At 40.1% G+C, this 26,517-nt stretch overlaps 1 protein-coding gene across 1 annotated transcript in view; it reads left to right on the top strand.

Annotated features, from left to right (window-relative positions):
* Nucleotides 1-26,517, top strand: part of LOC126147098 (cholinesterase 1-like) — a 127,640-nt gene that overhangs the window by 86,181 nt on the left and 14,942 nt on the right. Inside the window, exons 8-9 of the mRNA XM_049915668.1 lie at nt 8,385-8,572; nt 25,181-25,313. Coding sequence (XP_049771625.1) covers nt 8,385-8,572; nt 25,181-25,313 — 321 coding nt within the window. The remainder of the gene's footprint in view (nt 1-8,384; nt 8,573-25,180; nt 25,314-26,517) is intronic.

Below are 26,517 nucleotides of genomic sequence, written 5' to 3'. Positions count from 1 at the left end.
GCACAAAACACATCAATACCGACAGCAAAGAACACAAATTGCTCACCAGTACCATGGACCAACGAACTTACGAGACTCAAACAAGACGCAAGACGCAAACGAAAATTATATCAAAGGGCGATAGCAGATAGGGACCGACGAATAAGACTTGAAGCATATAGGCATGCACAAGACTTATACAGACAGACCCTATACAACACGCGTAGACAACAATGGGAGCTATTTGTAACAACACAAACAGAGCAAAATATATGGGGGGAACCATACAAAATACTAACAGAGAAGATAAAAACCCCACTAGTTCTGGGAACGCTAAGGCAGGATCACGGCACGATGACGAGGGGATGGAGGAATACAGCGGAGTTTCTGCTGTATAAACTGCTCCCTGACGACGTTATCGATACAGACACACAATATCATGCAACACTAAGAGATAACCTACACACACCATACAACACTGCAACTGTCACCTGTCCTTTTGCGCAAGAAGAGGTTGCGCTAGCAATCTCAGAGCTCAAAAACAAAAAAGCACCTGTACCAGATGGTATCCACTCAGAAACACTGAAAAAACTAGCACCGCAGATCACCCCGTTCCCAACAACGTTACTGAACGATGCCTTACGGCTGGGCAGGGTACCTACAGTATGAAAAACCTCCAAAGCAGTCATTATTACGAAATCAGCGGATAGGGATCCTTCAGATCCAAAGACTTACAGGCCAATATGCCTAATAAACTCCCTAGCAAAGATTCAGGAGAAGCTACTGTGTAAGCGCCTGCAAACACACAGAGCTCTCAGGGGTAGGAGCCAACACCAGTTCGGCTTCAGGTCTGGCAGATCAATAGATGATGCCATCAACCAGGCCCTGCACATAGTTAACACCACAAAACAGAAATACGCCATGGCAATAATGATTGACATTGCCGGAGCATTTGATAATCTTTGGTGGCCAGCACTGTTTCAGAGGCTAAGACATCTGTAGGTACCGCAATCACTGTACAACAGTTTTCTGGACTACTGTAAAGACCGAGTAGTCGAATGGCAGATGGACAGCCGGAAAGTAATTAAAAGAATTACCAAAGGCTGTCCTCAAGGGTCGATCTGCGGCCCCATCTCCTGGGATCTAACAATCGAACCCCTCCTACAACTTCTGAATGGGGATGACAGGTCAGACGGAATTGTCGCCTACGCAGATGACCTATTAGTTGTAGTCACTGCAAACAACAGAGCCCAGTTAGAAGAGAAAGCCAGTGGATTATTACAAACAATTACTCAGTGGTGTCACAACAACAAACTCAGGATAGCCGAAAACAAAATAACATACACTTTACTGAAAGGATCACTCCAAAGGAATCCTTCGGTTAAAATTGGGGACACAAACATCAAACGAGCACGCATTACGCGCTATCTTGGGGTACACATAGATGAAAAATTGAATTTCCACGAACACATAAGGCTAACAACAGACAAAGCAGAAAAAATACTCCACAAACTGGTGAGGCTTAAGTCAAAACAGTATAGACTACCTCTATCAGTCATGCGTACATCCCACTGTGCGCTCTTCGAATCAGTACTAAGCTTTGCAGCTAGCACGTGGGCACATAGACTGAACGTGGTCACCAACAAAGCATCCGTCAGACGAGGGCAGACAAGTGTCCTACTTAGGCTATCTGGAGCCTTCGGTACCACCTCAGCGGATGCACTGTGTGTGGTGCTCGGAATATGCCCCATAGATATCACGACCAAATACAGAGCTGCAAGGTACTGGTTAAAGGTGGGGAGACTAGATAAGGCACACACAATAACCGGTGTGCCCATAGAGACGATACGTCACTTTAAAAGTTAGCGTTTGGATACATGGCAAGGTGAGTGGGATGTAAATGATAAGGGACGTAGACTGCACGACTTCCTCCCTGACATAAGGGAGCGGTTGAGAATGAGACATATCGATCCCAGCCGCGGTATGGTACATTTCTTAACCGGACACGGACCTTATCCCACGCACTTAAACCGCGGGAGTCTGAGGCAGACACCTACATGCACATGAGGGGCAATACGCGAACAATAGACATACACTACACTTAGATTACACAAATACAGACATAGATACATACACAGCAATAAGAGACGAAGAACAATGGGCACAATTAAACGCACTGACAAACAGTATTTCAAAAATAACACATGAAGAGTATATGCGGACACGACATCACAGACATGCCTATGTGCAGCGTAACAGAAATCTCCAGAGGATGGACAGCGATACCCACAGTGACAGCGAAAATAGTGACAATGAGGAGGAACAGGAGGAGGAAGCTGAGATGTGACAGTAAATAAGCAAATTGCTGGCAATCTAGCCAAGAAAACACCAAAAGCTGTACATGGATGCGCACCTAATGTAGTTAATACATAGGATTAGTAACAAATAGGATAAGAAACATTATTTCTCTACTAATAACCATTTGTGTGTGTGTGTGTGACTGGCGGTCAACGGCTCGATGAAACCATTCCTAGGTATTCACCGTCAGTCACACTCGGTGATGGTGCTAACAAATCTCTCATCTATTCTATCTTCTTTTTATAATCTTCTTAAAAACAACAAAATGTTATTTATATTTCAACCTCAAATTATTGTTATTTTGAATCATTCTTTGTAAATGTTGTAGATAAAACAAAAGGAAAGAAAACTGTAAAAAGATGAAAAACGAAAATTGTAAGATGTACGACCTGTTTTAAACATCAGGTAACAGGTCTATAATTTGGCAATAAATAAATAAAAAAAATAATGTGTGTGATGTCCTTAGGTTAGTTAGGTTTAAGTAGTTGTAAGTTCTAGGGGACTGATGACCTCAGAAGTTGAGTCCCATAGTGCTCAGAGACATTTGAACCATTTTTGAAGATAACGCTACATGTCGAAGTAATACATATAAATCCACCTGATGATGGAGACTTAGACGTTCGAAACGTTTTGTGGGTACAAACAATGAAAGGTAACGGTAAACTTGTTTCATTCTATAAATTCAGCGTATTTTATAAACCAGAACAGCAAGGCAGTTTGTGTTGACACGTGTAGCTAAACACAGCGACGTCATTTACTTTATAAGATTCGTGTTTTCAGTTTTATCTTATTTATTATTTTACATAGTTATGCTCATGTTCCGAGCTGCATTGATTCTAATAGCAGCAGTGAAAATAATAAGTCAATTCCTGTGACGAAGAGATGCCATAATTGTTTGTACATCAGCTATTCAAGGCATAGATAGCATAAACTGAATTTGATCATTGTACTTTAAATATCCATCTGTTTAACTTTAGTTTGCGAACAAACTATTTTACGAAGAATCAAGTGTGGTATGTCATTTTATGCAGATTTTAAGCAGGTACCTATTGGCGCTGCCACATAAGGTTACGTTATTGCATAAAGAATTGCAGACAAGGCTAGTGATTGCTTTAATTCGTTAAGTGACGTAGATCCTCGGAATTTCCAGGGAAAGGTGCGCTATATTCCTAAACCGTGGGGGTCATTTAGGCTCAGGAGCGCTATTCTGCATTCAGTTATAGCGGCAAGACTTACGTCAGTTTGTATGACGGTCTAGCCACTCGTTTTTAAGACTTAAAATCTTTCTTCGAAAAAGGTCACGATAAGTGGAAATGATTCAGCGATAGTTCGGGTGTGAACGTAGCGAAATCCGCAGTGGTTAAGACTCTGTTTTATTCTGCTAGTAGTTCAGTGGAACTTGTATTTTTGGCGAGTTAAGTTGGACCACTCTTGCAGTCATTTGCTCTGAGTGTGACTTAGTATCTTAGTGGGGTCCCTTCTTATCTGAACGCTGATCGACATTCAGGTTCCCTATATCCTGAGTCTATCAGGCTTGTATGTTATTGTGTTAATGTTGATTTGACTATGAACAATTTGAGCTATGAACATCTTCTGCGCTTCCCAGTTATTTTAATTGTGTAGTGTGTTTGCTAACCACTATATTGAGGGTTGTAGCTATTTACCGTTCGTTTAAATTCGTAGATCAGTTCAGCCACCAGTGTGTTTGGCATATGTGATAAACGACGATAAACTGTGTTATTGAACTTCAGCATTTTGTAGTTTGGAAACTTTAGATTGCTGCATCTACATTCAGCCTAACATTATTTAAATCTCATTAATTCTTCAGAATTAATTCTTCTGCTGAGCGAGGTATTCGCGTGGTCTGAAGCGCCTTGCACGGTTCGCGCGGCTCCTCCCGTCGGAGGTTCGATTCCTCACTAGGGCATGGATGTGTGTGTTGTCCTCAGCGTAAGTTAGATTAAGTACAGTGTAAGACTAGGGACCGATTACCTCCGCAGTTTGGACCCATAGTACCTAAACACAGATTTCCAATAAATTTTAAAAAATAATTTATTTATTATTATTAATTAAAGCGACAGTAACTTCTTATAGTTATCACACCCTAGAACACAAGACCATCATCAACTTCACAGGTTTATTAGTTTATGTCTCACAATGTGTGCTCTTTCATTGACGTGAATTATATAACCGTTACGTTAGATCTAAGATCTCTACAAAAAAAATGGATATATTTTCGACACGTGTCTCAGTTGTGTTACAGTTTGGTGGAAAAAGAACGGTCCTAGAATTCGAGTTGCGCCAACTGCACATCCCGCTTTTGTTTTTACATCACATGGAGACTCTTCATGTAACTAATGAGAATTTCCAGAACTTTGGCACCCATTGTGCAGTAGATTCATGTACCCCAATAAATGCAGCATCTTCATCAAACAATAACAGAATTTGAGGACCAATCTCTCCATCATCCCCAGACTCCAGAAGTCAGCGGCAGTACTGGTGTCGGGCAACAGTCACTGAACTAAACTTGTGCACTACCGTTACCTTGTACATCTCAGTCTACACTCCTTAAGCCATCTTACGGTGTGTGGCGCAGAGTGCTTTGTGTATCTCTGTCACATCACCCTCTTCCTGTTCCTGCAGTGAATAGTTGGCGGGAAGAAATATTGTCGGTAAACCTCTGTGTGAGCTCGAATCTCTCTAATTTTACCTTTATGACATTTTCGCCAGATATCCGTAGCAAGAAGCAACATATTCACTGGATCTCCGAGGAATGTACTCTCTCGGAACTTTAACAGTGAACACACCGTGGCGCAGGACGCCTCTCTTGCAGCGGTTGCCACTGGAGTTGGTTGTGCATCTCCGTGACGCTTTTGCATTACTAAATTAACATGCGACAAAACGCGCTGCTCTTCTTTGGATTTTCTGGATTATCTGCGATGGACCCCATACTGACGAGCAACATTCCATTATTAGTCGAATCTATCTCCTTTGTGTGTGGACTACATTTTCTGATAATTCCTCCAGTAAATCTGTCCTGCATCTGACTAGCATGTGATTAGTTTTATGTGGTCAGTCCCCTTTCATTCACTCTGAACGCATACTGCTTGATATGTTGTCGATGTCATTGCTTCCAGTGATTCTTGTGCTTGCGGGTAACTTTGAATGAATTATAATAAGGGTGTGTTTTAGGTTCCTAATTCCTTATATATATATATATATATATATATATATATATATATATATATATATATATATATATATATATATATATATTCGCCGAATACGGCACATCCATCTAACGTGCCACTTACATGTAAACACCATTCGACGGTTTCAAAAATGGTTCAAATGGCTCTGAGCACTATGGGACTTAACATCTATGGTCATCAGTCCCCTAGAATTTAGGGCTACTTAAACCTAACTAACCTAAGGACATCACACAACGGCCAGTCATCACGAGGCTGAGAAAATCCCTGACCCCGCGGGGAATCGAATCCAGGAACCCGGGCGCGGGAAGCGAGAACGCTACCCCACGACCATGAGCTGCGGACTCGACGGTTTCACAATACAACGCTAATAGTAACGGTAAGACTACTCTCGTCGGATCAAGCGAATGTGAATGACGTATTCCTTCAAAGGACAAGTCGATATGCTTCTCATTTACAGAGAATACCAACGAAATTCGGTGAGAGCTAGAGACTTATAAGCTGAAAGATATCCTCAACGTACTCACCGTGCACGTCGTACATTTAAATATGTGTATGATAAATTGAGAACAACTGGATCTTTAACGCATCGGGAATATATCCGGCAAAGTAAAGTTACTAACGACGAATCGGGAATTGTTACTCTTGCCACTGTGGTTCGAGTTCTTTGTGGTGGCTCGCGTCGGATCTCAAGGGGATCTTGCAAGACCCAGAGTAGTGTTGTTCGTGTTCTGAATCGCCATAAATATCATCCTTACCATATCAGTCTCCACCAAGAATTAACTGGTGTGGATTGTATGCGTTGCATTGAATTCTGCCGATGGGCTCAAAGTCAGAGGTATGACACGTTTATTAATTTGATTTTATCTACTGACGAGCCTACATTCACGAACCATGGAAATATTAATTTGTATAACATGCATTATTGGGCAACTGAAGATCCATGTTGGCTGCGGCAAGTTGCACACCAAAAACCGTGGTCGGTGAATGTATGGTGTGGGATTCTGGAGGACAGAATTATAGGTCCCTATTGCATCGAAGCAAATCTTAATGGTAGGAAGTACACCACATTCCTGCAAGAAACACTAGGTCTGTTACTGGAAGAAAAACCTTTAGGAACAAGGAACAGAATGTGGTATCAACATGATGGGTGTCCAGCACATTTTTCGCTGACGGCTAGAAATGAGTTGCAGAGACAATTCCCACATCGTTGGATTGTACGCGGAGGAGATGTGTCGTGGCTGGCTCGTTCGCCAGACTTGACGCCTCTGGATTTTTTTCTTGTGGGGATTCGTAAAAGACATGTTTATAAAGTCGTTCCGACTACACGGCTATACTTGAAGATATGCGAGAGAGAATTGTCAGTGCATGGGCTTCGATAAGTGCCGATGTGATAAAGATTACCACTCAGTTCATGATAAGAAGATTGCAGCACTGCACTGATACCAATGGTCGTCACTTCGAACACCTTCTGTAAATGGACGTTCATGCCATCTTTGTGACTGACCTTCGTTGACCTTAAGGACCTTACTGTTACATATCATTGGATTCGTCACGATAGCCGCTACCAGAAAATAAGTACCAAACTATAGCATCCCATTTAAAAAAACCGAAGCTGACATTCATATTTCTGAAGCGACCCCACCTAGCAACAAAGAAACAACGTATATTATGGCCTCCGTTGTCCCATGCAACTTTTGTCCAACAGACGTTTCAACTACTACCATACTTTCGGAGTTATTCTTTGTGGCGATAGTTTGTCACTCACCCTGTATAGTTAAACGTTGATAGCAAATAGGAAAGTAGCATTTAGGTCTTACTGACTTATGATTATAATACTGCTACAGAATATGAATTTGCAGTAACAATAAACACGGCTCAGGGTCAGAGAGAGAGGGGGAGAAGAAATATGCAGAGACGGGGGGGGGGGAGAGGGGGAGGAGAAGAACATAGAAAACGGGAAGGAGATCGCCAGGGAGAAAGGTGGGACAAGGAGATGGACAGAGAGAGGGGAAGGAGGAGGAGGTGATGGATGAAGAAAGGGGGAGGGAGAGATGGGCAGACACAGTGGAAAGAAGGAGATTGCGACGTGTATCCATTTCCCAGGGATATGACGAATGTGTGCTTTCTCTTTTCTTTCTTTTCCATTTAAGCAGACTGAGCCACAGGAAAGCGTGGCCGACTACATCTAGTACGCTACATGCTTGTACAACAATAATTGAAGTAGTCACATCCATAAAATATCTAGACGCAATTTAAAGTTGATCGATTACTTAAAAGTAATCGCAAGTAAGGCAGATGCTAGATGGAGATTCATTGGTAGGATTCTCAGAAAATGTAGTCCACCAGCAAAGGTGATTCCCATTTGAGATGGTATCTCTGTCGTTAGATGCTAGTGACTCAAAACTAGTCTAACACTTGTTCCTTTTTCTATGACTCAGTCTGTCTACCACTCCGCAATTAATTCACATTTAAGTGCTATCCAAATATAAAAATATAAAAATATAAAAATAAAAATACCAACTCATCTGACAACCCGAACGTACCCCTTGGGGAAGATACGTTACACGCTTATTAATAACAGGTTCTTCTAAAGTAACCACAGTGGTAATGCTTACTCACAAGAGACTACCGTAAATTTTGTTGCTCTCAGAATAGGTGTAGAATCATGTAACTCTACTGATTCATCATAGTACTTCTCTAATATACGAGTGTTATAACGATATAAGTACTTTGCCAATATCAACAACTTTTGTCTAACGTTGTACATTATGTGTTAATGTATTTTCCGCAAAACGCACATGATCCTTCATTAATTGACTGATTTTTATGTTACAGCTGCTGCAGGTGGTTCTTTATCAACAAACGAAAGCTTGGCGAACTTTAACAAGAACTTTGTTCGTATTATTGGCCCTGATATTCGTGACAACGTGGAATTCAATCAAAACACAATTGCCGAAATGGCTCGTGGTCACTACTACGGAAATAGTCCAATAACAAGGAAGAAAGATTTGAATACTTCAAACGTAAGTACTGAATACTGTTCTTGATGTCACTTAATGCTTACCTGTGCGTATTCTAAGCGATATTTAGCAACTGAAAGAGGAAAAGACTTTTTTCATCTGCATAGATGGTGGGCGGTAGTGGGATTACTCAGGAAAAATTCCTGTAGTAGTTGGTGTTAAAGCTGCACCTTTTTTAGATTGAAGTCAGCTGATACGTATACCGGCTTAAAGAAAGTCCCTTTCACAGGAGGTCACTCTCAGAGGAGGTATTTGAATGTTGTGCAGGGTCACTTCAATCTGGGGAAACTAGACTATTAACTGTTGTTATTTAAAGGTCCCCAAACTCTGACTTCAGAACATTTCTGCTCAACCTAGAGAGGGTTCTTGGTTCATGTTATAGGAAGTATCAAAAATTAGTTATATGTGCTGACTTCAATATTAATTTTGTGTGTGTCTGTGCAAGGAAGAGGATGTTGGAAAATTTAAATTCATGTGACCTGGTGCAGACTTCCTTTTTTCCAACCAGGTCACAGGGAAACAGTAACACAGCTATAGACAATATTTTTATTCATTCTTCATTCCTAGATGGGCGTTCTATTAGTAAAAGGGAGAATGGTCTTTCAAATCATGACGCACCAATTTTAACACTAAAAGGTTTTTATACTCAAACAAATTTTTATATAATTACAATCTATGTAGGAAAGCTGATCCAACTTCAATAGAGAGTTTTTAAACCTCGTTAAGGAACAAGAGTGGCAGGATGCTTATAGCGCTGATAACATAAATGACAAATATAATGCTTTCCTTAACACATTTTTGAAGCTCTTTGAAAGTTGCTTTCCATAGAGAGTTCTAAACAGGGTACTAGAAGTAAAAGGCAGCATGGATGGCTGACTAGTGGGATAAGGATATCAACAAAGTGGGAATTATATCAAAATGTTAGAAGTGGTCAGAATCAAGCTACTGTAGGCAATTACATAAAGCATTGTAAAGTGCTTGAAAACGTTATTCCTAAGGCAAAGAGTATGTGGTATGGAAATAGAATAGCTAATTCACAGGATGAGATTGAAACCATATGGTAAGTTATGAAGGAAGCGTCTGGTCAGCAGCACACTGTTAAGTCTGATATTTAGAAATCATTTTCTGAATATCGCTGGAATGCTTATCAGAATAATAAAGTATTGTGCTGCACTTGATAGCCCCGTTCTTAGCCATGTTTGCAATTTTTCCTTTAAGAATGGTCAGTTTCCTGAACGATTAACATAGTAGCAAAACCACTTTGTAAGAATGGAGAAAGAGTTAATGTAGACAATTTTACACCTATTTCTACGCCATCAGTGTTTGTTAAAGTTATTGGAAAGGCGATGTGTGTAAGGATAACTAATCATTTTATTCCACATAATTTGCTATCAAATGTACAGTTCAGTTTTAGAAGTGGCTTATAATCTTAGAATGCTATATTATCTTTTCTCTGTGAGGGACTGGATGCATTAAACAAAAGGTTTCGAACGGTAGGCATCTTTTTTTTATTTAACTAAGACATTTGATTGTTCTGCTCACAAAATATTTCTCCAGGAGCTTTACCATTATAGCAGCTCACAATTGGTTCACATCTTACTTGAACAACAGACACCAAAAGGTCATTCATCACAGTGTTGAGATTGGCTATGATGTGGGGTCTGAGTTGGGCACAGTCAAAAGGGGTTCTGCCACAGGGATCTGTGCAGGAACTACTCCTGTTCCTTATTTACATAAATGATATGCCCTTTAATATTACAGGTAATTCTAAAATACGAGTATTTCTGTTTTCTGATGACTCTAGCTTGGTAGTAACGGATGTTGTGTGCAACATTGCCTCTGTTTCAAATGCTGCAGTTCATGACATACGTTCATGGTGTGTAGAAAATAAACTAACGGTAACTCACAGTCAGACTCAGCTTTTAGACTTTCTAACACAAAATTCAACAAAACCTACGTTTTAATTTCACAGAATGGGCGTATAGATTAGTGAAAGTGAGCAGTTCTTATTTCTTCGTGTTCAGATAGATAGTAAACCGTCGTGGAAAACCGACAATCAGGATCTTGTTCGAAGACTTAGTGCTGCCATTTTTACTGTTCGAACGGTATTGAAGTAAGTGATAGTTCAACACTAAAAGTAGTCTACTTTGCTTATTTTCATTCGCTTATAACGTATGGTACTATATTCTGAGGTAACTCTTTCCATTCTCGAAAGATATTTTTGGCTCAGAAACTAGTGGTTCGAGCAATAAGGGGTGTAAGTTCGCGAACGTCTTGTCGACCACTGTTCATTATTCTCGGTATTCTGACATTGGCCTCTCAATATATACGTTCTTTACTGTCGTTTCTTATTAACAGTATCATTCCCAAAAATTTGCAGCTCTCACTGAATTAATACTAGTCAGAAATCCAATCTGCGTTTGGGTCGCACTTCCTTGACTATAGTGCAGAGAGGTGCGCAGTGTACTGCTGCATCCATTTTCAATAAGCCAGCACAAGAATTCAAAAATCTTAGCAGTAATCCACGCGCTTTCAAATCGAAACTGAAGAGTTACTTCATGGGCCACTCCATCTACTCTGTCGAGGAGTTCCTTGAAAAATTAAGCTCATTCCTGTGTTACGGTGTTGTTTGCGTTTTCATAAACTTATGGATTTTCTTTTTAGGGGTTCATAAACATTTTATTTTATTTGTTGTTACTTTTATGTCGTAATTTCATGTACCGACTCGTCCCATGGCCTTGGAGATTACCTTCTCACTTTGGTCCTACGGAACTAGACGTGTAAAATAAAAAAATAAAAAAGAATGGATCTGGAAGTGTCCCTGGCTAACATGATGCGGACTGCAGCAAATATTTCAAGGACCGCTAAGCAGTGAAGATATCACTTTATTCAACGATGAAGTTCGGAATATTTTTCCTTAACATGAAATCATAAATTTTACAGGAAATAAATGTACCACAGCTACATTTTATTTATTTGAAGGATGCTCAAATAAATAAAGAAGTAAAATATAGCTGTGGAAGATTTACTGTCTGATATGTTTTGTTTTGTTTTGGTTTTAAACAAAACATATCAGACAGTAAATCTGTCTGATATGTTATTAGCTAAGGGCACTAACCAGTTTTTTCTGATAACAATGAGAATATTTTGAAAAAAGAGGAGAAATATGAACTCGTTTATCGTACAAAATGAAGCAGTATCATATATATTCGGTTACAGAATCACGTGATATACGTTTAGCAATTTCCCTGTGAACAACTGACATGATTTTAGTTTATATACCTTGTTACAGTAGGTCATACGTACGAGGATACCTATAAATTTGTGCTGGCCGATCCAAACATAGTAAGCATGTAAATGGACAGCCGCGGAAGCAGATAACTAAGTAACAAAACTGTTAATGTCAAACAGTTATCAAGGATTTAGCAAATAGGCGAGAAAAATAAACAGCCGCAGTCGTAAGTAGACACGAGTAATAACGCAGACTGTACGCAAAACCCTTAGTCACGCGACATAACACGCTATCTAGGAGGGGTGGACAGATTGTCATCAAAGAACGTCCACTTTCATAAAATGAAGGCAGTGGAACAGGTATATGTGAATGCTGGACGCCGGTAACTAAATTAAGGGTAGTAACAACAATGCATATTTGAGATACGTATCAAGTGATAGTACATATTTGCTTGCTGCATGGTTTCCGTATACTATACTGATTCCCTTGTTCTGCTCGTAGGTCTACAACAGTGTGTTTGGTAACTCAGATACTTTAACAGTGATAGTACCACTCAGTGTTTCGCTGATGAACTATAAAAAGAACTATTCATCAATGAAACGAAAAAAAATTGAAGTTTGCCACTTTGGCTATTTCATTGTCAAAAGTACAAAGAACAACATATGGCGTCTACCAAAGTAATTATAGCGCCGTTAGTAAAATAAACACCATGAGTGTAATATGGTAAAGATGAATTGTGTTAGTGGATATATGTGAGTAGACATCTTTCTAAAGCCACCAATTTATCCTCCTGATCGTCCATGATAAGAGTCTTGTTACTTGACTGCGGATTATGGTGTGCAGTTATCTATATTCATTACATACTTATACTGATAGGATTTAAGCTGTCCTATATCTGTCGAAAGAATCTATTTTTTGGTCAAGATGGCTTTAAAGTGCTTGATTCTATCAACTAGTTGATGAAAAAGCTCTTTGGTACATTATAATGGAACTCGATGTTGATAAAGTTGTTTTCTTTTTGCTTTTAAGCAGACGTTTGCAACTTTGATTTATCTGTGTCGACACAACCGTTAATACGACCGGATAGTCTGTTCTGTAACGAATGTGTTTACTAGTTGCTGGCTGTGGTGATGTAATTCCACGGAGCTTGACTGCTTGACTTTTGCGTCAGTGGAATATATAACGTGGTGAAATATGGGAGAGATATTTTAGGTGACCTGCTCCTGATATGTAAATGATTGTGGGTAAAGGTGCACTTCACGCGACTCCCACTGTTGTGATAGTCTCTGTTAGCAACGTAATATTTTGTAGCAGAGAATGGCTGTAACTCGGAAGTCACTTTTGCGAGCATACACACAAAATGCTGAGGTCACCTCTGGGCACTGATAATCCACAGTAAATTTGAAAACAAGTCAATTTAAATGAAGTTTTTTTTTTTTCAGCGATGTAATACGCGTATTCTACGTGCTGGGTCTAGATTACTAATTTAGTCTTACATCAAATCACGATCAATTGTAAGTACATACCCTCTGTACCAACTCCGATAGTTTTATTTGTTATTTGTTTATATACTAATTTATTTTTTTGTGTTCTGTGGGTCGTATTTGCGACAAAAATGATGTAGCGCGTGTTACTAGGCTTACAAATGAGATATATTTCCTCTGTTACAACGTGGCTACATATATATAATTAAAGTTTTTAAAAATATTCATCTGCAACAAAATGTGATAAATTTAACACAAGGATCTGCAGATACTATCTGTTCAGAAGTTCATTTGGCAAGCAAGGATCGCCAGGCATAGATGATTTCATTTTTTTTAAATTTTCATTATCCGTTACGTCCTTTATTCAGAAGGGAGGTGAACGAAGGTTTTTGGGACTGTATTCGTTGCAGGTTCAAAGTGGAATTAAAATTCAAGGTGAAAATAGATCAGTGATAAGACTCGCTGATGAAATTGTTATCCTCAGTCAAAGTGAAGAAGAATTACAGGATCTGCTGAATAGGACGAACATTGTAATGAGTACGGAACATGTTCCGTGCTCATTACAATGTTCATCTTATTCAGCAGCTATAATTACTTTGGTAGATGCCCTATTTTGTTCTTTGTACTTTTGACACTGAAACAGCCAAAGCTGCAAACTTCAATTTTTTTTTTTTCGTTTCACTGATGACTAGTTCTTTGTACAGTTCATCAGCGAAACACTTGAGTGGTACTATCACTGTTCCGTGTCTTCAGCTTCTTCCTTCAGTATGTTGTATCTCCTTCCATCTATTATGTCGTCCAGATGTTGAATTCTTCTTCTTCCTCGTCCGTCGTTTCCTCTGAGTTTCCCTTCGATGACATCATGTAACGTTACTGAACTAAACCATTTGAGAAGATCTGTTGTATGTCATTTCCAATTCAAGATGTGATCAGTGTTAGACCATTAACCTAGACTCCATAAATAATACTTCTGAGTAAGTAATTTGTTGGTCCTTGCGACTCTTCATGCCAGATTAAAGGACAAGAAGGAAAACAAAGAAGGAAGACTGGGATTTACACTTCGCCAAGGACAAGATCTAGATCATAGCAGATGGAGAACAGGACAAAGGCGGGAATGGTATTCAGATGCATCCTTTCCAAAGGAACTCCCCTGGTATTTGCGGAAATTAATTGATAGAAACTGCATGAAATCTAAACATACGTGACGGGATATGAATTTGTGCTGCTTCTCTCCCACATACAAATACAATGAAGTGACAAAAGTCGTGGCTTGGTAATATGCACGCATACAGGTGCCGGTAGTATCAAGTCCAAAAGGTACAAAAGGGCTGTGCATTAGCGGATATGTCATTTACGCTCAGATGATCCAAGCGAAATGGTCTACGACGTGATAGTGGCAGCACGATGGGAAATAATAGACTTTGAACACGGAATGGTAGTTGGAGCTAGGCGCATGCGACATTCCATTTCGGAAATCGTTAGGAAAATCAATATTCCGTAATCGACAGTGTCAATAGTATACAGAGAATACCAAATTTCAGGCATTGCCTCTCACCACGGACAAAGTAGTGGCCGAGAGCGTTCACGTAACGACCATGATCAGCGGCGTTTACGTAGAGTTGTCAGTGCTAAGAGACAAGCAACACTGCTTGAAACAATCTCAGAAACGAACGTGCGGCGAAATCTGATGTTATGGGCAGTGTCAGAAGATGACCCACGCAAGTGCCTTTGCTAACACCACGGCATCGTCTGCAGCGCCTCTCCCTGACTCGTGATTATGTCGGTTGGACGCTAGACGACTAGAAAACCGTGGCCTGGTGAGCTGGTAAGAGATGATGGTAGCCGCGAAGCCATAGACCCAAGTTGTCAGGAAGGCACCTTGCAAGGTGGTGGCGGCTCCATAAGAGTGTATAATCCGTTTACAGGGAATGGGCTGAGTCCTCTAGTCCAACTGAATTGATCATTGACTGAAAGTTGTCATATTCGACTACGCGGAGGTGATCTGCAGTCATTCGTGGACTTCATATTCCCAAACAACGATGAAATTTTTATGGATGAAAATGCGCCATGTCAGTGTGCCACAATCGTTCACAATTGGTTTGACGAACATTCTGGGCAGTTCGAGCGAATGATTTGGCCACCCGGATCGCCAGCATGATTCCCATCGAACATTTATGGGATGTCATTGCACCGACTACAGCTTCGCGACGACGTGTGGCAATGGAGGCAGCATAGCTCATTATTTCTGCACTTCCAGCGACTTGTTGAGACGATTCCTCGTCCACTACGCCAGGTAAAAGCTCGTTGGACACGATATTAGGAGATATCCCAAGGCTCCTGTCACCTCAGTCTTTAGTTTCTTAACTGCAGCGTCACCTCGCTCGGTAGAAAATCAATGCAGTTCAGGAAATATACTCTGTAAACCAATAGTATAGGTAGAGTGGATCACAATTCTTTTGGCCCCATCGCATCAACGGTAGTACCATAGTTATAAAGTAACAGACTCGAACTCGAACGGGGGCTACATACTTTCCTTCCATATAATTTGTGTGTGATGCAGAAAGAGGAATGATTAAGAACTATGCAAAGTACCTTCTGTTATGTGTGTACTGTAGCTTGTAGAGGAATATATTTTGATATAAAAAGAAATGAAAATTAGTAAACAGCTGAGCTCCTTCCTTAACGACGATGTAAATTACGCGACGTCTCGCTTCGAATAAGCGAGTAAACCAGCCTCTGCTGACTCTTGTTTTAGAAAATGATTCGTGTCACGTCTTAAGTTTAACAATACTGAGTTATTCATTACCGTCCACCACTACCGCAGCAGAAAACAGTACTACCAGCAACAACGCAGTTTAGTAACTAAGTACCTATAAAATCGACGAGAGTTTGTGACTTGCTTTATGCGCTTTTATATCATCCGCAAGAATACTGCCTTCCACGAGTTTCGTTTCCGAGAACCGGAAGGCGAATTTCTCTTCAACAAATTTTATAGAATCGGCTGTCTTTGACGTATACCATGCGCTTAAAAAAGTGTTAAATACTTCTACAGGAAGTAGTATTGGTAAAAACTAGAATAAAACTTCTTATAATTGTACTTCCGGAAACCAAAACCCTGTTGAGAAAAGGGTCGTTTTACATGTGTCAAGTAATGTGTAGTATTTGGAGGAGCAGGCTGTCACAAGAGGTAGCACATTGAATTACCACAACACGCACGTATGGCTAGACGAAAATCCTCGAGTAATAATGGAGACGAGACATCAAAATCGCCTATCAGGATACTGTCAGGAATCATCGGTGACTGATTCATAGGGCTATATACTTTATCAGGCAGATTAACAGGTGCTGTGTATCACCGATTTCTGAGCGATGAATTACATGCGTTATTGAAAAGCGATACCTCTGCCGAAAGACATCGATTGTGGTTTACAGGAGACGGGACACCACCCCATATTCTGCGGCACGTGCGACAGTAGCAACGTGCCATGCGCGCTGAATTGCTCGTCGACATCCGATATCCTGACCTCTCCGTTCACCGAACCTGAATACGCTGAATATCTGGCTAGGGGAACATTAAAAAATTTAATACATTAATTGATGTACACCCAACGCGAAAATGTGCGGACGTTACAGGAGCGTGTGCCAGTGCATGTGACGCAATCCGAATGGAGCCAAGTGTTTCGGAAAGTGTGCTTGGTTCACTGCGGAGACGATCTGAAGAGTGTGTCAGGATGCGTGGTAACCAAATGCGGTACTGGCTATAGTGTCTGCTTCTAAGTAATAGACAAGTGCGAATGAGAGGACAGGTTTGTTCCATATCTCCACAAGTATACCTTCCGACCATATTACCGGAACTCATTTTCTAGTTTTCAGCAGTACTCCTTCCAGTAGGAATGTGCGACACTTTTCTTAAACAGCCTTGCATAGCGCCATGTGTAAGAAATTTACCGTCGAAACTGTGACTTTCACAGCGCAATCTGTCAGTCTCCGATTGCAACACCTGTTAGACAATCGGCATAACTGTGAGGTTCCAGATTCTCCACTCGAGTTAAGACGTGCACGTCCTTGGTGAGGAGGAGACTTCACGAGCAATATTGGCTGTCCTGTTGGGTGTGAAGATAGTTCCCCTGTGGCCTGTCGTACACTCAGAAGCAGCAAATATAACCAAGAAAACGCAGCAGATAGCACATTTCGCTTTCCAGCATTCTAAATTCGAACTCCACCTACACTTTCTTATAAATGCAGATGCAATTCAGATGTAAACATCTCATTGTCATCTTTTTCCCTTCAGTGAATTCCGGTCCTACGCCTCCGTAAGGAGAAGACTTCCCTATCGTACTAGAGAAAGCAGCTTATTAAAGGTCGTCAGTAAATTTTCATCCACTATGTTCCCTGACAACATAATGAGGTTAGTCCCGGCTATCATGCTTCGAAACAGACGATCCTAGCTGTCCACGTAGTCGACATAGCAATGCTTCAATTCTCCCACGCATTCTGAACACGTCGATGTACATTACTTAGTTATGACGTAAGTAGGTCAACAATGATGGTCTGTAATTGGCTTACTCCTTTAAAGATAAGACCATTTGACGTAACACGTCACTTGTTAGATATCAATTACGTCACGTTATACGTTTGATACCGCACTTTTCTTCCGCCGTCTTAACCTTACCGTTGATAGGTTCAGGTATGACAGATCACATAATTGGCTACGCTATGTGTTCAGTTGTGACTGTATTTTTTGAAATCGATTGTTAACCTATTACGGCCACAGTAAACCTTTTGTTTGTTACTTCCGTAGCATGAAAATGTACGTTTCACTTTGCTTTAACCCACTGCCGTTCTCATGTGTCTGCTTATCACTGTCGTGCTAGCGTCAGCTGCCTCATGTGAATCTATCGCTGCAACCGGGGAACATCCTAACATAGCCCATTCCGGAACACGTTAGCCATGAATGTGTCGTCCGTGACGTATATGCGGCGGGTCGTATTATTTTTTAAGCAAATGTTCTGTCTCCGGCGCTCAATCCTCGTGAAAGCTGTTCTTTGCAGTCATTCAGTGGTTTGTAATTGTGCGGACCATTGTTATTGTATTAGTTTAATTTATGTACGCTGCCGTACGTACATCATTCACCCTTTCAGTGATCTCCTCTTCTTATCAGCTGATATCTTATCAGGCTCTTTGCACCGTTTGGTTCTCCCAAACGACCGCTGCAAGCACACAGTAACTGGTAGTTACAATATCGATCAGCAAGAACGTTTTGTCCCTCTGGCTATTGCCCCAAACCTCTGACATCCGCACGGTCCGCGCGGCTCCCCCCGTCGGAGGTTCGACTCCTCCCTATGGTATGGCTGTGTGTGTGTGTGTGTGTGTGTGTTGTCTGTAGCATAAGTTAGTTTAAGTTAGATAAAGTAGTATGTAAGCTTAGGGACCGATGACCTAACCAGTTTGGTCCCATAAGGTCTTACCCCAAAAATTTTAAAATTTGACTACTTTTGTGATAGGCTCTCTATTCGTAGTCGCCAACGTATTATATACTCAGTAATAATTTAGGATTTCTCTGTCGTTACTACTCATATTTACTTATAATTACATAAATTTGTTTGTTCACTTATTTCACGATGCTTGTTTCTCGATAATATTTTCTGAATACCTTACTTTCTTAAGCGATTGTCGTTTGGTTCGCTTGCTATGCAACGAGCAACTTCTGGGGATTCTTTTTTGAATGTAATGCACATGGTTGTCTGAATATATTATGTTACTTTCCGACATTGTAAATACTTGTATGAGCTAGTCCTATATAAGTTTTTCTATTCGAAAAATATTACCCAGGAGCTGTACAATTTATAGCCGCGTTACACAATGCTGGTTCGTTTTGTGAGATGAAACACACTGCCACTATTTGTACGTTTTGATCTGTACCTTTAATATATAGTAACACTGTCTTCAATGACATAGCATTAGGAATAATATTTCCACGCAGCTGTACATTCGAAAATGGTAGCATTGCATAACCAGTCATGCAGTAAGGAAAATACTTTACTGATTAAATTGTTTGTTTCGTTGCATGATATTTACTGAGAGTTGTTGTTAGTAAGTTTACATAAATTCCTAAAGAAGTGGACGTCAGAGAAATTGTAGCATTCGTGATGGAAATGGGAAACGCTTGAGCCTAGAAATCGGCATGCGTTAATTTAAAGAAAAGCTTTTGTATATTGCTAGCATTAATAACAATGACGAGATTCAGAAACTGATATAATAAGATTAATTTATCATAGTGTCTTTTTAAAAACGTCATAACTGACTTGGAAGACCTTTTGCATGTACACCAATAAAGTAACGACTGCTCTTAGTGAGAAAAGGCAAAATCATCCTTAGAATCTCGATAACTGCACTGAATGTAAAGCAGTATTCGCTAATAACCACACACCGCATAAGAAGACAGTAATTACAGTATCCTCACCCTCCTTCAGAGCTATATCACTCATACTGGTATTATCCCCTCATTCATATAAAGTAGAATTATACTGCACCGGCCCGTTAAATCGTGCACATACCACGAACATTCCTGATTAGTCTGTGCCGACGTGTTACCCGTATCGAAACAAGGATGAAATTGTAGCCAAGTATTCGTCTGGCAATGTACCTTTGTTATTGACAGAACTTCTATAGTTATGAAGTTACACATAAACGTCAACTAACAATATGCTTTCTGACACTAGAAAGTGCAGCAGGCGAAGAGAAGATTGTTGGAGCTACGTTGTTAGAGACGTATTCGCCAAACTAGATGTATGGCCGGCCTTTCACCCGATTTTAAGCTTCTGGATTACTAACCTTTGGCCATATAAAATAGTAGCCTAGGTACAGCGTTTTTGAATGCCAATCAAAACGTCCTGCAATCAGGTATTAGTCCCAGACACTGCTTAATTAAAAACAAAATAATCAGCAATGGCGGCGGAAGGTGTCCAGTAAAAGGAGATACCCGCATTCTGCCAACGGCCTTGCAAAGAGGGTGGAGCAACGGGCAGAGGTTCATGGCCTCCAGTGCGAGGAAAATATTTAATAGCCAACGAAATCTTAAATTCTACAAGGAGGGACGTGGAGTTTCTAAAGTCTGAATGTGGTAGAGGAAATACTAAATCTAAAAATTTTCAGTCTATGCGTCATTGAAGTGAAATTGAAAGAACGGAAAAGAGACGCTGCTTTCAGGTCAGATGAATATAGGATAATGTTAACAATAGCGGAAAATGGAATAGTATTCCTAATGGATAAGATGGCCAGGTAAAGAGTGGATCATTGAAAGCGGTTTAGTGACAGGATTATACTTATCAGAATCAATAGCAAACCAACTCAAGCAACAATAGATCAGGTATAGATGCCAATGTCAGAGGCAGAGTATGAGGAGAGAAAGACAGTGAAGGAGGATGCTCAATAGGTAAGTCAGTATGTAAATGGAAAAGAAAATCTACTAATCCTGAGGGACTAACGCTGTGGAAGGTAAAGGAGCCATTTGTTAGAATGGGAGAGGGGAACGACTGAGTTCTGCAGTAAATTCCAGTTAGTAATAGCAAATAAATAGAGCGGAAGAGGTATGCTGGGAAAATACCTGGAATACGTGGAGATATCAGCTTGATTACATCATGGTGAGATAGAAATTGCAAAATCAGATACTGGATTGTAAGGACAACACAGGAAAAGGAACAGGCTTACAACATAATTTAGTGATGAAGAGTTGGCTGAAGTTTAAGAGAACGCGTAAAGAAGTGAGCTATATAATTACTAAGAACTCATCTATTTGAAGTTCTGTGAGGTTTTAGATACTGCAGTTCAGCTAAAACATTCTGCAATATGGAAAGGACACATACAGAAGTTGGACGGACAAATACTACACTATAGAACTTCAAAAAGTAAGTTACACATTATTAAGGCAGGCCAAGGAACTTTTACTGAATGCTGCCCTACAATCCAAAGTGACACAGAGACATGGCAGTACTTTTCCATTATAGACACCAAGTCTCTGTACACAACAGTCGGAATGCTCTACCAATTATTGAGTTGATTGCCAACAGAAATCAGCGCGTTGGTAACGGAGTCATTAAAGAACCTCTGTGTGAACGTCAACATCTCTTCCCCCTATTCCCACCCATCCCTTCCCCCTCCCCCAAGATGTTCTTACAGATGGCCGAAAATACGAAAATCAAATGGCGCAATATCTGGACTTACCGATTAGCATCTCCCGGTCAATTTGTTGGTACCATTTCATTACAACTAGACGCAACATTGCATTTGGTCCCCCTATCGCCATAATTTCAGAGTGAGTCTATATGCGATTCAGATGGTATACCCACATGAATCGTACTGTCCTGCTTGCTACAACTCTGAAGTAGTTTCCAGTTGTCACGCTATTTCCCTCCCACGCTGTGATACACCTTTATCCTTACCCCTGCAGCACTGTATCTGCAGGAATCCCAAAACATGTTATTTTTTGACAATGCTGTGGAAATGTCTCAGGGTGGGACGACACGTGTAATTTACTTTCTAAAGCCCATGTGAAGGTATAAGGGAGGTAGTAACGAATAAGTCTTGGCTAATAGAAGAATTACTTCAGTTGATCAACGAAAGAATGAAATACAAAAACATTCAGGGAAAGACAGGAATATAACGTTATAAGCCAGTTAGAAAGTATATTAACTTGAAGCAAAGGAAAGCTAAAGTAAAATATTTGCAGGAAAAATGTTGAGAAATCGAAAAAAATGATTTACCATACAGAAACGTCAACTTTCGTTGGAATCAAAAGCAAAGCTGTCAATATGACAAGTTCAAAATGAATTCTGCTGCTAAACGCAGATGAAAGAGTGGACATACAGAAAGAGTCGAGTGAAGTAGCCAACGAGGAACTGTCTCATGACGTAATAGAAGAACGAACTGGAAGTCTGTTTAGAAAATGTAGAAGATCCAGTATTACAGTCAGAGTTTAACAGAGTATTCGAGGATTTACGATCACATATGGCAGCAAGGACGATAATATATCTTCGGAGTTTCTAAAACCTTGCGTAAACAGACAACTCTTGGTGTCTAGATTCTATGACACTAGAACATACCAGCAAACTTTAGGAGGAACATCAGCCACACGATCCTGAAACCATCAAGGGCAAATATATTAAAGAACGATGGCACCGTAAGCTTAGCGACTAAGTTTCTTACAAAAATAATATATGGAAGAATGAAAAAGAAGATTGAGAATCTAGTAAATGACAATCAGTTTGGCTCCTGGAAAGGTAAAGAAATCAAGGAGGCAGTTCTGACGTTGCACCTGCAACTTAAGGGAAAATGAGACATTTTCACAGGATCTGACGACCTAGAAAAAGTGGTCATTATCGAAAAATGGTGCACAATGTTTGAAATTCTCGGTAAAGTAGATATAAGCTATAGAGGAAGACTGGTACTATACACTATGATAAGAAACAAGAGCAAAAAATATGAATGTAAGACCAAGAACGTACAGGAATAAAAAGTGGGCGAGGCAGCGATACAATATTTCTTCATACGTTGGTGAAATAATGACGGAAAGAAAGGGAAAGTAGAGAAATGAAGTTAAAATTCAGGGTGAAAGGATATGATTCGCTATGACACTGCTTTTATCGTGGAAACAGAGGAAGAAATAGGACCTGTTCAAAAGAATGAACAGTGCAATGCTCCCAGAATGAGGATTGAAAGTAAACCAAAGGTAGAGAAAGTAATAGGGAGCAGCAGAAATAACAGAGATAAACGTAATATCCAGGTTATGGACAAAGAGATTGATGTAGTTATGGAATCCTGCTGCCTTGAAACGAAAATTCCACTAAATGAGCGAAATAACGTTATCATAAGAATCAGACTAGCACAGGCAAAGAGGGCATGACTGGGAAAAGTAAATTTTCTTGTATCAAATATAGGCATTAATTTGATGAACAAATTTCTGAAAACGAATGTTTCGATCATAGGACCGTATAGAAGTGAACCATGGACTGTGGAAAGACCGGAAAAAAATAGACTCCAAGCGTTTCAGAAGAGATGCGTTTGAGAGGCAGGATGTTGAAAACAGGGTGCACTGACAAGGTGGTAAATGAAGTTTTCTGCAGGACATATATCAAGAACCAGGAGATAGATTTCATGGTACCAAATAGAGCTGTAGATGGTAGATTCTGTGAGGCAAGACACAGATCTGAGCATTTTCAAAATATCCGACAAATAATTTAGGACACTGAGGGCAGTTGCAATTCTGAGAGAAAGTTGTTAACGAAAGAGAGAAAGTGAAATTAATCGGAGTACAAATGAAAAAAAAGTAATTCTATTTGAAAACACACGACAAACTGATGTAAACTTAATTTGGGATGTTTGTGAGAGAAAGTAAACCTTACCTTTTTGTGGAAGCCAGACGAAGTAGTTTTGAAAGTACTTATTTAATTCTGACTTAACAATTTATTCACATAATAACGCGTCCAGTATTAGTAAAAATGAGATCCAACTAGGTAATATGCGCCTTAACTCTTACTGTTTCAATCCGTCACCCGGACCAGCCTTGTTACACATTATATCGACGTTTACACTATTTCCATAAAATTAACTGTCAATAGTCTCCGGCGTAACTTAATTTCTGTCATTCGAGCCCATTAGCTGCAGAACATCGCATAATAATTTACTCAGTCTTATGTCCACGAAACGTATCCATAACTTTTTTTTTTTTTTTTTTTTTTTTTGTTTACGCACTGCTGTTATCGTAGCAGGAGAAAAACTTAGTCACTTGCTGTTCTGAAACTCATCTTTATTTAGGCGTTGCGAGGAATTTCATCTTCATAATATATGCAATAAGGTGACAAAAGTCATGTGCAGCACGCCGATTTAAATTAGTTAACAGTTAATAAATTGACAATAGTTTAAAAGAACAGGAATGAAACGAGGTAGAGGGCGTCATACATACGTTATGGCGTCATGTTCAAGTAACCAATGTCAGAACAAAACTGAGTGAGCTAACTTGACGTTACGTGGAAGGTAACACAATAGTCACGTGGTAGCGTAGGTTATAGCAAAAGGTAGCTCCACAGATCTAATTCACATATGAAAATGGATATTAAAAGGAAATAATACAACAAAAACCATAAAATCTATCGTTACAAGTATCCAAAGCAGGAGGACTACAATAAGCATAAAAATGAAAGCCGGAGGATGCCGGAAGGCGCAGTAGTGATGTCGTATTACATATAACTGAAAATCATTATGCATTACATTTCACAAGTATTAATCTAGTACAACAGAGTACATGTAGCTAAAACTAAGCGTTTGAAAACAGGAGGCGAAGGTGCACATTCACAATGTTTATTTCTTACATGTACTATAATGGAAATAAATACTGGTTTTTTTTTTTACAGTGAGTAGGGAGAAGCATAAATAAATCAGCATATGTAACTGTGTTGCGAAACTTAAAGACACAGAAACCGTTTACATTAGCGTTTGTGTATACCAAAATTTGAACGAAGGTAAAATGTTGACAAGGTGCAGATGAACATGTAACACTGCAAAATGCATATATATATATATATATATAAACAAAAAGATAATAAAAATGTAATCTAGATTAGATTTACATGGTCATATATAAATCATTTATGAATGCTAAGCATCTCAATAAGTAAAAAGAAAAGGTCGGAGTACGACAGATGGAAAATCAAGAGTAAAAAGGGTGAATAAAAAAATTCTGATTTATAATACGGTCGCATGCCTCTTACGTGACTTTCTGTCGCACATCAAATTCTTTTGATAACTCTTGATATCTTTATCAGTCGTCTCACACATCATTATATAAACGATAAAGGAAATAAGTGTAGTGTTTTTCTCATTTGTGTATTTTAATTTCAGCTACTGTCAGACCTGTTTTTTGAAGAACCAGTGGACACTGTAGTTAGGGTAATGGCTGAGGTATCCCATGAACCTGTTCGATATTACCGGTTCTCATTCAAAGGACCCAACAGCGCAGTGCCAGACGAACCAGGTAGTATCAGCTACAAAGTTTCAAATAATGCCAATTACAAATTATTTATACGTGATTCACATTCGTTAACAATGGACGAAATAGGTAAATTTCGTCTGTATAATTAGCTAAACGCTAACATCCACGGATGTTTACGTTGTAAACAAACAATTATAAACAAAGGATTCAATGTTAAACATATCAGTTTTAGACAGTAATAGTATGCTCATTGTGAATTGTTTATATACAAATTGGCCCCAAGTTGTTACTATCTGCTGCAAGGGAGGGGACGAAAACCAATGTACACTCCGTGTGCATACCGGGGGGAGTCATTTCAGATATGGAAAGGGTCCTTCCGGATGCCTTGAAGGGTACAGGGTGCACCCATCTGCAGGCGGTAGCTCATGTCGGCACCAATGATGTGTGTCGCTATGGATCGGAGGAAATCCTTTCTGGCTTCCGGCGGCTATCTGATTTGGTGAAGACTGCCAGTCTCGCTAGCGGGATGAAAGAAGAGCTCACTATCTGCAGCATCGTCGACAGGACTGACTGCGGACCTTTGGTACAGAGCCGAGTGGAGGGTCTAATCAGAGGCTGAGACGGTTCTGCGACCGTGTGAGCTGCAGATTCCTCGACTTGCGCCATAGGGTGGTGGGGTTTCGGATTCCGCTGGATAGGTCAGGAGTCCACTACACACAGCAGGTGGCTACACGGGTAGCAGGGGTTGTGTGGAGTGGACAGGGCGGTTTTTTAGGTTAAATGGCCTCGGGCAAGTACAGAAAGGGCAACACCCTCAAAATGTGCGGGGCAAAGTCAGGACATGCGGGGACCAAGCAGCAATCGGTACTGTAATTGTAAACTGTCGAAGCTGCGTTGGTAAAGTACCGGAACTTCAAGCGCTGACAGAAAGCACCGAAGCTGAAATCGTTACAGGTACGGAAAGCTGGCTGAAGGTAGAGGTAAATTCTGCCGAAATTTTTACAAAGGCACAGACAGTGTTTAGAAAGGATAGATTGCATGCAACCGGTGGTGGCGTGTTTCTCGCTGTTAGTAGTAGTTTGTCCTGTAGTGAAATAGAAGTGGATAGTTCCTGTGAATTATTATGGGTGGAGGTTATACTGAACAACCGAGCTAGGTTAATAATTGGCTCCCTTTAACTATAGACTGGGATACTCAGTTGTTTAGGACGGGTGGTAGGGACAGAGCATCGAGTGACATTATACTG

Source organism: Schistocerca cancellata, chromosome 2 (assembly GCF_023864275.1).
Source record: "Schistocerca cancellata isolate TAMUIC-IGC-003103 chromosome 2, iqSchCanc2.1, whole genome shotgun sequence".
Classification (NCBI taxonomy): Eukaryota; Metazoa; Arthropoda; class Insecta; order Orthoptera; family Acrididae; genus Schistocerca; species Schistocerca cancellata.
The sequence above is the reverse complement of the archived record's forward strand: the minus strand, read 5'-3'. Positions and strand labels throughout refer to the sequence as shown.